The 16,389-nt window shown below is 33.2% G+C and overlaps 2 protein-coding genes across 4 annotated transcripts in view; one reads left to right on the top strand and one right to left on the bottom strand.

Annotated features, from left to right (window-relative positions):
• Positions 1–16,389, top strand: part of LOC123705557 (E3 ubiquitin-protein ligase MYCBP2) — a 69,163-nt gene that overhangs the window by 13,741 nt on the left and 39,033 nt on the right. The window contains exons 31-34 of the mRNA XM_045654394.1: positions 389–510; positions 619–723; positions 860–1,032; positions 4,057–4,210. Coding sequence (XP_045510350.1) covers positions 389–510; positions 619–723; positions 860–1,032; positions 4,057–4,210 — 554 coding nt within the window. The remainder of the gene's footprint in view (positions 1–388; positions 511–618; positions 724–859; positions 1,033–4,056; positions 4,211–16,389) is intronic.
• Positions 5,632–14,309, bottom strand: LOC123705556. Of its 3 annotated transcripts, none has more exons than XM_045654391.1 (3): positions 14,078–14,309; positions 7,295–7,487; positions 5,632–7,204 (listed from the first exon to the last, which is right to left on the bottom strand). In XM_045654391.1, the coding sequence occupies exons 2-3, from the start codon at positions 7,445–7,447 to the stop codon at positions 6,029–6,031; spliced, it is 1,329 nt and encodes a 442-aa protein (XP_045510347.1). In that variant the 5' UTR covers positions 7,448–7,487; positions 14,078–14,309; the 3' UTR covers positions 5,632–6,028. The 3 variants fall into 3 exon arrangements, with proteins under 3 accessions (XP_045510347.1, XP_045510348.1, XP_045510349.1); XM_045654392.1 differs by lacking the exon at positions 14,078–14,309 and adding an exon at positions 7,659–7,739; XM_045654393.1 differs by lacking the exon at positions 14,078–14,309 and adding an exon at positions 7,561–7,618.

The following is a 16,389-nucleotide window of genomic DNA, read 5'->3' as shown; positions in this document are numbered from 1 at the left end:
AAAGTATAGGCTATGGATAAAATTACAATAGTATACTTATTTATTATAGTGTAAGATTGCGGTATAGTGGCAAGCAGGACCTAAGCTTTCTAGTACCGCTTGAACTTAACTACGCTTGGATGAAACTTTAGGCTTTCAACAACACGGTTACGCGTTTGGCTTATGAACACAATATCGCGTTTCGGTTTCTGCTTGGTTTTGAGCTTGAAAATTAGAAATAAATATAATTATTTAGACAGTCTTCGGGTTTCGACGTGTGTCGTGTGTCGCGTGGCTTCGCATGAGATAATTTTCAACTTACAGACTTTTACAATATCTTTTCTATTTTTATTAATAATTTATTTAAAGTGACGGTTGTAAATAGACATTAACACGGGAGTTATTGCAGAGGTTAATCCAGTTAACATCGGATACGGGTGACGTAGAGGAGCTTGACGAGGGATGCTTTGAAGCACCGTGCATGCAATACAATTGTACTTATGTGAGCGTTACGCCTAGACTTTCCAACACGTAAGTACCAACAATTTTCTCATTTTTAATCATGAATACTATTATCGCATATCTTAGGTATTGGTATTTTTAATTCCATGTATTAATCATATTATTTTGCTTTGATAGGTCTGCTGATTGGCCTCACAAGGGACTATTGGTTCCCGGGAACGAAGTTATATTTTCACTGGAGACTGCTTCAGATTATTTGAATGAGTACAAGAATGATGAAGAGTAAGCATTTTTTTTTTTTAATAAAAATTATACATATTCTTTTATGGAACTTTTAGACATAAGGAATAAATGGATAATTTTATTAACCAGTAAAAATGTGTGATATTTTAATTTTTAAAATGAATTCGACCAACAGGGCTGATGAAAGCAGATATGGTTTCCGTTGCCTATGCTCGGGATACGAAGACCGTCCACTGACTTCTCAGCGCCAAGGCCTGGTGAACCTGGAGATGGAGCTGGTATACGCTGGATCGGCTTGTGCTGCTCGCCTCCTGGCTCCAGATATCGATATATCACCCCTGAGTTACTGTAAGTATAAGTTTTTGATTGGGGTTTTGTCTGCTATCAACAGGACGTTTCGTATATTGGAGATAGAAATGGTGTATGCTATTGCAGTATGTGCTGATCCCCTTCTGTCTCCTAAATAAAACCCCTGACTATAAGTATAGGTCTTTACCTGCAGCTTCGTTTTACCAGGGCTTGGTAACAGTGGAGATGGAACTGTTATACGCTGTAGCAATGTGTGCTGGTCCCCTTCTGTCTCCTGATATCACCCCTGACTGTAAGTAACTGCGGGTACGTTTTACCAGGGTTTGCTAACAGTGGAGATGGAACTGGTATACTCTGTATACCCGGCGCGGCGTAAGATGATCCCTATGACAGTTCGTCTTAGTGATTGCTCGTATGATGGATCGTGTCGATACTTTACTATTTTATAGGCAAAGGCGTGGTTTGCATTCAGCCACGTCGGTAAACATGCTTTTACAAATATTATAAAATGAATTTTTAACGTCTATTATGTAAACGAAACGGTAAGTAAAACGAAAGTTTTCCAAAACATAAAAATGCACCTTATCATTTTCTCGTAATTTTTAACCCGTTTAACACAGTGTATATTATTTTATCATGAAAATGGAATCCTCCATTTAATTTTTCTAAAAAACTTATATTATCATATTAGGTAAGTAAATTAACGCGAACGGTAATTAATTAATTAATTATGCTGCGATCTTCTGTTCCATTCAATAGTGAATGAACTATAGCTTAAGCATGGAAAAAATGTGAACTCGTTTCCATTATCGAAATTTGTTTATCGATACTTTCCGCACTAGTCGATAAATGCCAACGATGTAAGTTTTGAAGGACGTAAACGTAAAATCAGATTGATATAATTTCTCGTAAATGTTAAGAATTGTTATAATTCCAACGGAATATCATTGTAATGGCATAAAACTAGGTAAAAATTAATAAATGCCATTTTTAGACGCCTCCAATACGTTTCTAATTTAATGGTGACGCCATTACAAGTTTGTCTCTTGAGAATAACTGTCAGTGTCATAGGGATCATCTTAGGCCGCGCCGGGTATAGAAGTGTGTTTTGATCCCCTTCTGTCTCCCGATATCACCACTGACTGTAAGTATAGGTCTTTACGTGTGGCTACGTTTTACCAGGGCTTGGTAACAGTGGAGATGGTGGTATACACTGTAGCGGTGTGTGATGATCCCCTTCTTTCTCCTGTTGTCGATATACGTGTATTCTTACCATTGAGTTAGGTACTGTTAGTGTAGGTCTTTTGTCTGAGATTTTGTCTGGCATCATCAGGTCCTAGTATAATTATTGGAGATGGAACTGGATGCACAACGGTTAGATTGTGGCGGCGTTTGAACTGTGATGCTAATCTTCTGGCTCCAGATATTAAGAACTTCGGCTTCTTATTTACTGTTCTATGTGAAAATATATTCGCCTGTAGAATTACGACAGAAAAGAAGAAGAATATGAAAAATGTTGATTGGTATATTAAATATTGAATTCAATTCGTTGTAAACGTACCTCTACCTAATCTAGTTATCAAATGAGAGGTGAGCTAGATAAATTGGAACATTGTAACGATGGGGATTTAGAAGCATCAGCTGCATCACTGCTCTTTTGATTTTAAGTAAGTATTTAAGCAATCAAAATAATAAATTCTTTAGAGAACCAGGGCAGTAGAAAAAAATGTATGGTCTAATTCTTTTTCGTCTGATTTCTCAACGAAGTAAAAAGAAAAACGTTAAGTCTATTAATTCTTGGCAAAGGATATTCAATTACTACTGCCGTGAGATATTTTCTCTCGGTAACTGTTCACGTTCTGTTTATATTTACTGAATCACGTTCGTGTGACTAACGAAATATGCAATAAATTTTTTCAATCGATTCATAAATTCCGTATGTACTTTAAACTTTCTTAAATTAATAATTAATAATGACGAATACTCGCGTGTTTCATTAGATCTCGTATTTCCTTTGCTCGATTGATCGTTATTAGTATTGGCAATCATCCAATATATTTTAATGCAGACTGAAGTACCTTTTGCAAACAACACACCTATTCTGCAGTATTATCAAAGTATATTAATAATTTTCTAGGTCACTCGTATAACAGTGAGGCGGCGTAACAGCTAGCTAATATTTACTCTCGATTCATCATTATGATGCACCGCGGCGTGTCGTGAGCTGAATACTTACGTGCAGGTGTTGGGATCCATTGTAATCTTATTGCGACTTGATTCGAATTTGAAGCATTGTCACTTTCGAACGTGCTTCCTGGATTCGTTACGCGAATTTAATTGATTGAGGTTTAAAAAAAGAAAGAACAGCGTTTGATTAGGAGAGTCGTAATTGTCTTGAGTATCATAAAACACCACGCAGACATAGAGACACTCATACATAACAATAGCTATTAATATGAAAGTATAATACTTATTTTATGTGTAAATGTGTATAATATTATGTCTATATGAGGAACGGATTGAATTGATTTCATATTGAAATTGTACACGTCTATGAAAGTTAAATTTGTCTACATATTATTACAATTCATGCGGCGCCGCAGGCTAAAGCTAGTAATGAAATAACATTAATAAATAGGTTGATTAAGTTTTTATGAACATACAAATGTATTCATCATTTCGACATGGTATTAATCATAACAGTAGTTGGTACGTTTACGTTTGTTGGTAGTTATTATAGAACGACATAGATTTGAGATCAGATTTTTTATCATATTACGGTGCATTTACATCAAACGAACATAGAGCTAGAGCAAGAGAATTCTTTCGTGATCTTTTAGTATAAAGGAAATCTCCTAATTAATATTGTTCAGTATTAAATATTGCATATAATATTTTTGAACGCATTAAAAACAACGAAAGAATGCTCTACGTCTTACACTAAATGGATTTGACATAGTGGGATTAGAATGAGCATTCGCTCGTTTGATTTAAATTCACCGTAACGTGTACCTAAAAAATGAGTTTTATTCTGTTTCCAATGTAATTCTCCTTGTCCCCAAGTGACTGTAGTGGAGCTCCAAACGCTGGCTACAAATGGTGCCACTCCGAGCGGTGACGAAAGCGATGAAAGCGAGGCCATGTTCCTATACCGTGGCCTGGACCTGCCTTCTCCGCCCAGCGTGCACAACGTGTTGGACGGCCAACCTCTACTGCGGTGAGTATGAATTATTACATACAGGACACATAATATATGCAATAGCCGCGTCTTCGAAGCTTTATGGAACAGTGGGGTTTTAGTTTGTAAGATTCCGACATAATCCACGGCTCCTGGCCCGGGACTGTGGGTATCTATGCAAGATTTTCTACAAAACGGATGAAAGGATGAAAAAAAGATTGAAAATTTAAAGCATCATTTCAGAGCATCAACGACGACTACAATCGGTGAAACTTTAACATCAAATTGGCTACAAATATAATAAGAGTATGAAAACTCTAGCACAATTGTGTATATTGTATAATGTTTTGTATTTGGGTCGGAGAATTGAAGATGTTTCACCTTTATTTTATTTACGCTACTAATACCTAGGCACTTTCGCTAAAGTTTAATGTGAATATAGTGACCTTCATATCTGGTGTTCAGCAGAAAATTATGTACAAAGGTAATGTATGATATGTTTAGAACAAATTATGTATGGGCGACAATTCGCTTCAAAAACTTGTTGCTTAAAGGTTAACAATACAACTTTGGTAAGTACTAACTATGGAAATCTGTATAAAAGTTTACGCAATGCAAATGTATTAAAGAAATTCATGAGTAGATATGTGTATTTGGATTTTCCCATGTGTAGGTATGTTAAACGTCGAATATTAATTTAAAGGCAAATATAGCAGCGACTATCTCTCTCAGTGAATTTTTATAGTATATAAGATCTGTAATATAATATCAACATAATATTATCTAAAAAGTGCATGTCCGGTGAAGTGTCCGATAATATCATTTGCTATCTACATCTATACATGAAAACATTTATACAAAGTGTGAAATAGAGAGCCAACATTATCATATACAGAAACAAATTCTATTCTACAAATTATTGATCCACTTCGAGATCATACCATTATCTTCTGTAATTGAGGATGTAGACACAATGTTAAAGAATATGCAGAAGTGTGATTTATTTCGCAGAGCAAGCAAATTAAAGCAGTAAATTCTTAAAAATAATGTAAAATGATTACAGGTAAGAGTAAAATGATATAGAATAAATAATGTATTTGGTCGTAAACTATAGAAACGCAAACGTTTCTGCACCCTGCGTTCTCCAGGGAAATTCAGTGCTTCATAAAGCGTCAAACAACATTGTAGTAACATTGAATTTAATTCATTTCGCTGGTGCATGTGCTCTAAATGAATAATAGAAAAGCAGTAACATAGTTGTTCGCTATTCATTCCTTTGCAATTCGCAAGCAAATGTGTTACAAATCTTATCATATTCGTTTTAATAACATTTAGTTCAACAATTATATTTAAACAATATATATTATATTATAATATGTATTATCTTAATGATTAGCTTATTTTAACGCTTTGATTAATTATATAAATATGTTAGTTTGTTAGTAAATAAAACGCACAAGTCCCATCATCATTTTATTTTCTTATGAGACATTACTTCTTTATACATATTGTCTTTTGGTGGGTACGTCATTTTGTAATATTTAATTTAGTAAAAATACGTACTCCACTGTAATGCACTTCAAAATTCTCTACACCATCGCTCTACTCACTTTAATGTTCTGAATTAAAGATATAGTCTCTACACCTTTGTACTTATTAATTACGTTCGACTAATATTATTATATTTAGAATCTAAACATATACGAAATAATTTCAATCTAATGTACTAATACTGTTCAGAATTAATGTTATACTTGGCACTCTGTAGTTTGACAAAAACATTGAGGTAGAACGAGGATTTTTTTACCTATAGGAATGTTTAAAATTACAATAAAGTTTTCCAAATATATGTTATGCTTATAAATCTGTGGTTAAAAGCTCAGCTCTTTCAACAATAACATGAAATTCTGTTTCTCTATACGTTTTGCCATCAGGCAATACAATTTGTAACTTCTTTTTCTTTTCATTATCTCTCTTGACTATAAAAAATATTGCAATAGCGGATGCCAACAGAACAACAAGGATACCAACTAATACAAATATCCAAAAGTTTTGCTTGAAACGTCCGCATCGGATGCTGACGAACGTGGGCAAGGACGTAAAGTATCCCTCGAGATCATACCAGCAGTTTATAATGCTACCTTGTGTGTTGTAAACTTCGCGCCACTCCTCTGCGAGCTCACATGTGCACGTAGCGTTTAAATTCAGGCCATCAACGCGCAATGTAAGTGTCGTGTGGTTGAACAGCAACGAAGACGGCGACAAGTTTGTAATAGTGTTGTTGTCGATTAATAATTCCTGACGTGCCATCACTGCAAACGTTTCACTGTCTACGGTTAAACCTAAGAAAGCGCCTTTTCTCAATGTGGACACCGTATTATTCCTAAAAGTTATAGGCCCTCTGGATATCATATGGAAACCGTCGCCCTCTATTAAATCTATCACGTTATTTTCTATTATAATTCTCTTTGGTGAATGGACGAGAAACGTCAAACTGGACAAATATTTAATATTTACTCCATCTAATCGAAATAAATTAGTAACTTCTACATCTGATAAAAATCTACTCGGTAACGCATGAATTGATCCACCACGTATCATAAAATTAGACGTAGTGAATTTTTTAAAAGTCTGTATGTCTATATTATTAAATACATTATTTTTAAGTTCAATATTTTTAACACCAACGAGACTAGAGAATGCGAAAGGTCTTAGATTGTCTATTCGGCTGTCACTAATGAGTACTTCGTTCACTCTTCCTTGAATGGCATGTGACGCTATTTCACTTATTGTACTATTTTGAATGGTGATTCTGATACCAGGATTCATTTCACTATCCCTACTAAAAGGAGACCAATTCAAAGCACGTTCACTTATCACTATGTGACCGACGTTCCTTAATTCAACGCTCCTGAGTTGAATAAGATTTTGAACGGTATCTTGAAGAAATATAACACTCGCACAACCATCTACGACGATGCCGGTAGCCATTGCTGGTACTCTGTATGCGCCGTCAGGTCTCAGAGTTACCTCCTGCAATGCGAAAAACATTTTTAGATAAATAGTTTTGATATAGATGCGTAAGTATATTAAAATGTGCATAAAGTAAAATGATATACATACTTTGGAATCATTTGTGCAGCTACATATGACCCTCGTGAATGAGTCACAACGGCACGCTCCATCTTCGCAAATGGTGGGTGTGATGGTCTGTCCATTTGCCAAGCTTTGCGCTTGCAGCGCCAACAAAATATGCCACCAGCTCAACCAACGCATGCTCACCGAATCATGTCACCATCGCAAATTTTTCTCCATCCTGAAACAGTAATATGATGATTACACAAATTAATCAAACATGGCGCATGAATCATTTATAAATAACTACTTACGGGAATACATATTATTGTTTGTAAAACACTTTACATTTTCAGGGATTATTTAACGGTCAAACGACATTTTACTAGAACAAAAAAAACAAAACACTCACTAGAATAGTTTTCTTATGAAATAATTTGAAAACGGTGTCATAGAGTCGATTGCGCTCTGTACAAGTAGGTATGTGAATGTGAGTCAACTAGGTATCGTTATCGGGCTGTTATCAGATATGCGGTGCGGTTAACGAATGGTGCTAAAGAAACATTTGTGTGATTTTAGCAAGGCTATCGGTGTGGAGATAGCGTTGGGTTCATAACACATTTAAAAATAAGCAATTAAATTTTACAAACGTTTCATAACAAAACGTGTATAGGTGAGATAAGCCTATGATAAGAGTTCACTTTAAAAATAATAACAACATAAAATAAACATTGTTCTCTAGCAACCCTCGTCTCGTGCTGGAGCCTAGCTGACGTTCGAGGATGTATCTCAATAAGAGGAGTTTATCCCTAACCCGTCTGCTAGCTATGCTAATTATTACCCGTGGCTCAAGTTATTTTCGCGTTTTGAAGATGTTATTGTATTTATGTTTGTACACCGAGAGATTTCAGTCGCGGAATTCGCATTATCGTCTATTTTTACATTGTGATATTTATATTTAAATCGATGGAACATAACTACAATGAGAAATAAATAAAAGAGAGTTATTTAAACAGGACTAGTTATCGTTGTTGTATTAACCTTAGGGTAATAATCGTGCACAATTATTATAATGTTATTATACGCGTGTTTATCATTATATACCAGTCTAAATTGCGTAGTATTTATTACAAAGGGCAACGCGGCTGCAGAATTATATAAGTAGGTAGAAGTAATATTCGTCTCATATAACAAAGTTACATTATTTAATGTCACATTGCATTTACAATAGAGACTTTAGCCTATGTTCATTAATACTAAAGCCTTTTAAATTCAAGCGAGGTGTTTAACGTCCGTAATTTGACCCAGCGTGCTGTGTGGTGAAATATTATATTATGATGATGAAGAAAACAAGAGCCGGCTCTTGATTTCTTTGAATATAATATAGTACTATAGCATGTTTTTCGTTGACATGATTAAAACACGTTATTATTTCGGTTTAAAAATTAAATCTATATGTCTAGAAAGCGGTTCGTGCTTATTTTCTATCAAAAAAAAAAAAAAAAGAACTTGGAACAATAATAAAAAAATAATTTATTTTTGTATCCGCCAAGGTTACCGTAGATGGCGAATAAAGTAATATTCACGATCTTTAAGTATTTATTGCCACTATTAGCGTATTATGTTAGATGTTGAAGGTAACAATACAAGAGTGATTACATCATACTATGAAGTAAACTCTATTTCCAGTTAATAAGGTCATATTTAGCTATGTTTATAAAACTATTTCGATGTTTGTGTATGAATATGATTGACATGAAAATAAATAAACAGGCATAAGGTTCGCTGATATATTTGGAAATGATATTTAACGAAATAGCTGCAATTCCATTTCAATCAAATTGATCTAAACAAGAAATATGTATTTGTTGAAATTGGTATAAGATAAAATAATACAAAACATCTGTAGAAAATATCATTTGTGTTGATTCTTGCAATTCGCCGTAAATTTGTGTAATGGATTACGCCTTCATAATATAAGTACGATTATGTAGATAAAATATTCATTAAATATAAAAATAATTAAAGCGCTTTGAAAAGAAGCCAAAAGGTGTGAGAACAAGTTAATAGGGCGGAAGAAAAACCCGTTTTTTGCAGTTACGAACCATTGTTACATATAGAATAATATTAGTTTCACGGAAGAGATTACAAATATAAGCTTTATCAATTCACTAGAACTAGATCCAACTCGTATTTGATCTCAGTAAAGTGTTTTATTGAATCAAATAAAAATAAAGAGAATAGGTACTCGATTATGTAAATGGTTAAACTATGGAATAGTAAAGTTACAATAAAATGCGGAACGTATTCGTCGAAGCACGTACTCTTAGGTTCAATTGCGAACAATAATAGGGCTGCTTTTTTTACGTGAAATCGTATTCGTATAATGTTCGTATTATTTACTTTAGTACTTTTTCATATGAATAACTATATTAAAGAAAACGTTTTACCTATATTTTACTGGCATGTGTGTTTTATTACAATTTTATTAACACGAATTGAATCCTTTGGAAATGAAATTAAGTTGAACAATTGATATGAAAAACTAAGCTGTAGCCTGTAGATATTTATAGGGAAAGGTAAATGCTTAAGGCATAGTGTGTGATGTGCTTTTAACCGACTTCTTTATAATATTGTGTTAAAAATTTGCTTAGTCATTTGTAATTAATGTGGTTTTATATCAAATTGATATCATATAAATTTTAATTAATTTGGGTCCGTTGTTTTTACAATTATGATTTTATAAAGCGTTTACTAGTTTAAAAATTCGAATGGAATAGCAACTGATTTAATTTCTTTGTGAAATTCACAGCGTAAAAGCAATTAACTCACTCCAAAACTTTAAAACCGGTTCACGTTGTTTTCACAGAAACGTTGTTGAGGCGAGATTTGTGATATCGTTACAAGGGACATGACCCTTTTACTTTTTTTACATATTATGCATATTAGTAAATTTAAAATTTCCAAAAAGATCAGGTTTCCTTTCTCGTATTTAAATGCAATGTGCACTTTCCGACAAACTTAAATTTGATTTGATATGAAATGAGATTTTTCATGAATTCGCTTTCAGTGCTTGGTCATTTTATAATTATTTGAGATTATATGTTTATACTACACCCGGTTTATGTGTGGGGTTTGGAATTCGTTTCGTTAATGTAATAATGTACCTATATGAGATCAATGATGACTCAACCAAATCGAGCCTTAGTCAGAACCGAAAAATGTGCCTTCTTTTACTTTCAACTTCCCTATGTAGGTCTTATTTATTATTCATCACAATTAAGTGATCCGTTTTCATAGCAATGCTAAATATTTATTGACCTTGTACTTCACTAAAATTCAATACAATGATTCCTAGAAATTTTACCGATACTGATACTTCAAATCGCAGATTACTTTGCAGAGATTTTATCATCTCGAGGATTTGCCTCTCAGTTAAGATGATATTCAGAAAGATATTAAATTCTATTGTTTATCGTATTCCAATAAACTTGTATTTATAAAGGTTCAGTATAACAGGTACATTGCAAAGTATACATTCTAAACGCTTTAAGAGATGATTTATCATGACAATTAATTAGAATGTTTAAAATTAGCAAATATAGTTTTCATTGTTACTGGCGACCACCAGAGTTTTATTGCATTTGAGTAACAGTAACTTTATCGTCCCGTTGGCCGAGATGTGTCTTTTTGGAATGTTTAATGACCATAAAACGGATAAACCTTTCCAGTTACACTCTGATTCGCACTATTATTATATTTTTATTCATCGCGCGACACATTTAAACTGAAGCTCAGTTTATCTAAGCTGATACCAAAATATAAGTTGATAAAGCATTCAATATCTTTTTTATCCCTCATTTTTTTCAATTTTGCAATAATATTATAAAGACGTGTAACATTGTTAATGTAATGTGATGCGAATTTCCGGTGATTTGGTTAGGATTTGTTTAGTCAAGGAAACATTAGAGTACTTGAGTATTGTAAATGTTATTCATTGACGTATTCCCGGCCCTGAAATAGCTTTTCTATGGTCCCTATGCATTTTTTTATCCAGTTTTATCTTTATATAAAAACTCACTGAAGTTGTGTATATTTTGAAGCAGACGATTGACGATCGTCGCAATAATTGAATTAACCGGTAATTCACCACTTCCCGCCTCCAACGTCAAAGTGTAATTCAAATGCAATCCTGGCCAAAGGACATTATACTTTTAAAGACAGTTTTATAAGTTGAATGAAAGGGTACATTTCGAAGAGAAATGTACTTGTATATGAAAGATTTTGATACCATTGTTTTGTAGCTTTAGTATGATATTGGATTTGCTAAACTTTATTTATCTTATATTGTAGCTTCAATTAATTTTATCAAAGTAACCAATTTTTTTTGTTGTAGACTTTACTATTTACTCGCCGTACAAAAAAATCAATACGTCAGACTAATGAAACATTTTTCGATATCTAATAACTACGTGCGATTAATATAGGTATATAGTATGCATGTATCCACAGCATGTATCATTATGTCAGTGATAATGGATATGCTAATAGTTTTTATGATTCAATCGTAATTTACCGAGAGTGTCGTTGTTTACATTTCATAAATTACTTTTCTAGGTTTTCTTCATATTTGAGCAAATAGAGTAATTAGTTCTTGTTCCTAGGTTCCTACTGTAAAATTAATTTGAAATTTGTATGCGGAGCAAAGTTTGTAGTATTTTGTGTGATAAAATAATATCATATCTGAAATTTAAATAAGCGGTGACTTGATTACTTCATGTAGAGATGCCTGAGGCACCGGCTACAACGATGTAGAGTGTTCGATTTAGCGTATCGGTACACTCTGATTTAATTTAATGATTAAATTTAATTAAAACGATAAAATTACATAATAAAATATTATTTAGTTTACACAAATATTATTTCTATGTTGCATGTATTTATTCTATACTTATGAGTGGCTTCTTGAAACTGATGAAGTCAGCCTTAAGTGTCGGCAGAAATATTTATACATTGTTTCGTATTACAGGCCATGTTTATAATAATCATGATTATTAAAACTACTTCTCAGATTTGGCTTCAAGTTCCCGCTAGATCAGTTATGTTTACTCTACATCCACTCAAAGCGTTTGTTGAAACAGTTCACCTTTTATGTTCGAGCATAAGCTATTATGGGTAGTATGACAAAGCAGGTAAACAATATATTTCTGTATAAATAGCATGAAGTATATATGTGTACATTAATATTATTTATATTATAAATTAGAGGAAAATATTTTGTATGGCTATTAAGTATCAAGAGTTCCGATGTAGAGACTGATCAGATTACTGGTGTATAAAATCTCTGGTGCTATCGCATTGTAATCGTGAAACATCACTACTGGTTATGTAAATACATTATACATTATAATATAAAATGACGTAAAAACATCTTTATTTTGCATTAGAAGCTATTTATTTTATAATGTTCTTTTTTATTCAATCTAGAAGGTCGCTTTTATATAAAATGTTATTCCGTAATAATAACGTCGAGGAATGTCCTTGTCGAGAATAAAACGGACAAACGAATTTGTTATTTTTTTAAAGTATTTTTAATTAAGGCTTTCATAAATACAATTTGTTATGTTCGCGGAAAAAATTAATCCTAACATTCTTTACAGTGCAATATAGACGTTCTTTGTAGCATGCATTTACTTCGGTCTTTTTAGCATTTATACCTAGGTTATTACTGTGCTTTTAGATATCAAAGCATAGCGTTGAATTTGTAGAGAGAACGATGCTTTACTACAATTTCCAGTTCCCTATTAATAACAATATTAGAATTCTTATGTATACTGAAATTAGTTTTCGCACAGTTATTAAGTTGTTTATACAATATTCTGCTTCAGAGAACTTGGATTAAATAACTTAATCCGTACAGAAATAAATTTACAAAAGGACGTATTTTTAAAATAGCTGCTTATATTCTTAGCAATTATATTTCATGCAACTAGATTCATTTTGCAATTAATTAAATAGCTGGTTTATTTTTGTTTTCATTATCTGTTGAGGTGGTCGAGGGGCAAATAGAGCGTTCCACCTGTGTGTGTTTAACTGTAACTAGGCGGCTCTTGGTAATATTTACTCTTTTGAAACACGTGCATCATGCATTGAAGATATATCTCCTCGTTACTGGCGTATTGAGATTTGAGATGACGAGATAAACAGTTTTACAAGGCGTGCTTTACGATCGTAGATGAAATGAGTTAATTATTTATGTCTCTAAAACCTTGCTATTTGCATGTAATACGTAGTTTTATTATTTCATTAAGAACTAACGGTAATCGTTATATACTCTATAATAATGGTAAAAAAGTGAATTATTTTAGTTTGTTTAAAGTAGTATCTTCCTAAAGTAAATTAGGATCCACCTTTGATCTTAAAGTAAATAAATAAACTCACCTTGCATTACGTAATGATAGAGCTATGAATTATTAAATTTAAGGCCGCGTCATTTGGAAATATTTGACTACATTATTATAAAATAGAAACAAGTGTAGATGTTATTATGTTATGGCTGGAAGGTGTATATTGCAATTAAATTGTGATAAATTATGTGTCGCAAAATAATAACGCCTGTCATTGCCGGCAACGTTAGTGCAAGACGTATAATTTACTTCACACGCACTCGAATTCTCCGTGTTCTAACAAACCTTGAAGCACGATACTAGTATTATATTCTAATATTTTCAAAGGGCACGTGTTTAACTCTAGAATGTTGATCTCACGCCAACTTCATCCAGCGACTTGCATATACCGTAAAACAAGGAAATGTAAATAGTAAATACCCACCAAATTCATTGATTTGTTTTCTTGCGATGGTCGGACGTCGCAAACATCTTCCACGGAGAACTATTATTTCTCAACACACATGATTTTAATCCAAAGGTTGTGAACGGTGTAGTTTTCACATTAATTTCGATCGCATTGACCGGCGTTGCGCGTTTGCGAGTAAATAATATGCACAGAGCAGCACGTTGATCCACACGCGATCTCCTGACGACTGAGTCTTGCTCGTGAGTTGCTCCGGCGCCGGCGGCGCGCGGCTTGCCGAGGTGCGCGCGCGCTCCTATCGGCCTTCACCAGACATGAGCAGGAGGCACTAGATAATATGATTTAGCTCTTTGACCATTCTTTTGTATATACTTATGCAGTTTAATGAATCTATATCTAGTTCATTAAATACATATTAACTCAAAATTTCATGTAGAGATAGATTTGTGTAAAATCAAGTAGATCATGATTCGTGACGGGCTGATATAAACTTGTTTCATGATGATGTCATCGCTGTTTGTATTAGAATTTATTCTTAATTTATTGTTACAGGCTTCTTTAATGAACTATCTATAGATAATCCTTACCAAAACATAAATTAAGCTTTTTTCTAAACTCATTAGATATACATTTTACTTCTGAGAATCAGGGTTTTCTGAAGTTTTCTTAGTATCAATCCTTATCAGCTGCAATCCAGTATAAATTCCCTATAGGTACGATGAAATAAAATTTCCCAAAGGAAATATAAATCTAGCCTTCGTCTCGTTCAAGCAGGTATATATACAATTATTATTATTTTTATTTCTACGTCGTTATTTGGTACAATATAGTTTTCCATCATTTATGGGATTTGAATATTCTTTGTCCATTTTCGACCTTAGTGCGAGAGGCAAAGGAGTAATTGCAATTTTGCTCTAAATTTATTATGTCCTTAGTATATACCTACGTCATGTGATATGGAATTATGGATGATACAGTGCCTCATACCTGTTTGCTCTAATAATCGCAGATTAGTGCATAGTTAATCCTATTTGAGATATATCATAATATGTGCTTACCTTTATTTAAAAACACTCCATATAGAGGTGAAGGTATTAAATGTAAAGGTAATAAGCTAAAGCTTTACGTATTTAAAGTATTTTGTTTCGACAAAGGGCTTAATTTGTGTTCTGTGTCATTGAAGTAAAACCTTTTTAATGTGAGAATGCAATGATATTTTTCTTTTCATTCCTTTATAAGTGTTAAAAAGGCAAGCTACAAAGAGGTATTCATTTATTTTCAATTGTACGAACTAAAGGTATTCAATAATACGATCCGTCCTTCAATTTGGATCATGCATGCGTGCTCCGTTTGATAGGCAGAGCAGACACAGAGCAGGTCCCCGGCAAAGTAATTGCTACATTGAAGCCCAGTGCACTGTTTCATGGATTTCATCACTAGCAGCGTGTAGTGTAAACGCACAGTCCGATCTACACTAATGAATGAATTGATTCGCGTTTGTATACGAGTCCGGTGGTAATGAATAATGATACCATGTGTGACGGTGTTCTTGATTGGTTCACGTTTCAAAGCTTTGTCGTTTTTTCAATATTTTTTCAGATATTGTTCTCACCTTCGGGTTATTAATATTTAGTAAATATTTTATTTTAATACTGTTGGTATTATTATTTATTAAATCGTGAGAAAATTATTAGTTCTATTAGTTCTCATAATAGATTTCTGTCCCGTTATAAAATATTTAATTTGTTTGCTAACTTCTCTTAACTACAAATTATTATTAAAACTGATGCTTAACTTTGACTTTGCTACAAAGTAGACTATTTTAAAAAATGACAGTTTCTTACAGTGTTTTTAATAAATTTAATCCATACTACATAATTAAAATTTAAAAAACCTGTTGGTATAGATTCGAAAATATTGCACTTAATTCCCTATGACTTTATATTTCTCATAGAGCAACCGACTAAACGTAAACTAAGAGCATTGATATCACCTCTTGAATCTAAAATGCGCTCTCGTACCGATTGAGATTTACAGTGGTATGAACGGCTGGACGTAAGTCACCGGATGCTGTATATTTTCGACGTGACGCGTCGGCCGAATTACATACACACGCTTATTAACGCACTCAAATGCTCGCTGTACTGTCCAATATAACTGTGCTTGTTTTTTGTCTGCTTAGTGCTCAGTGCTAACTTTTGAATTAATTATGCGTTGCATATCATTGACACTTTGGATGTAACATACACTTTTTGTGCTTTGGACAGCGGACACCCAACGAGAGTGACTAAAATAATAGTAGTACCAGTTTTGATGTAAAGCAATCTTTT

This window comes from Colias croceus, chromosome Z (genome assembly GCF_905220415.1).
Source record: "Colias croceus chromosome Z, ilColCroc2.1".
NCBI lineage: Eukaryota > Metazoa > Arthropoda > Insecta > Lepidoptera > Pieridae > Colias > Colias croceus.
This window is presented reverse-complemented; position numbering and strand designations above follow the sequence as displayed.

What these genes read in the sequence shown, in the direction of transcription:
- LOC123705556 (XM_045654391.1), bottom strand. Translation starts at nt 7,447, where the DNA reads ATGCGTTGGTTGAGCTGGTGGCATATTTTGTTGGCGCTGCAAGCGCAA. An exon ending in GCTGCACAAATGATTCCAAA is followed by an intron (nt 7,205 to 7,294) that starts GTATGTATATCA and finishes TTCGCATTGCAG; the next exon opens with GAGGTAACTCTGAGACCTGA.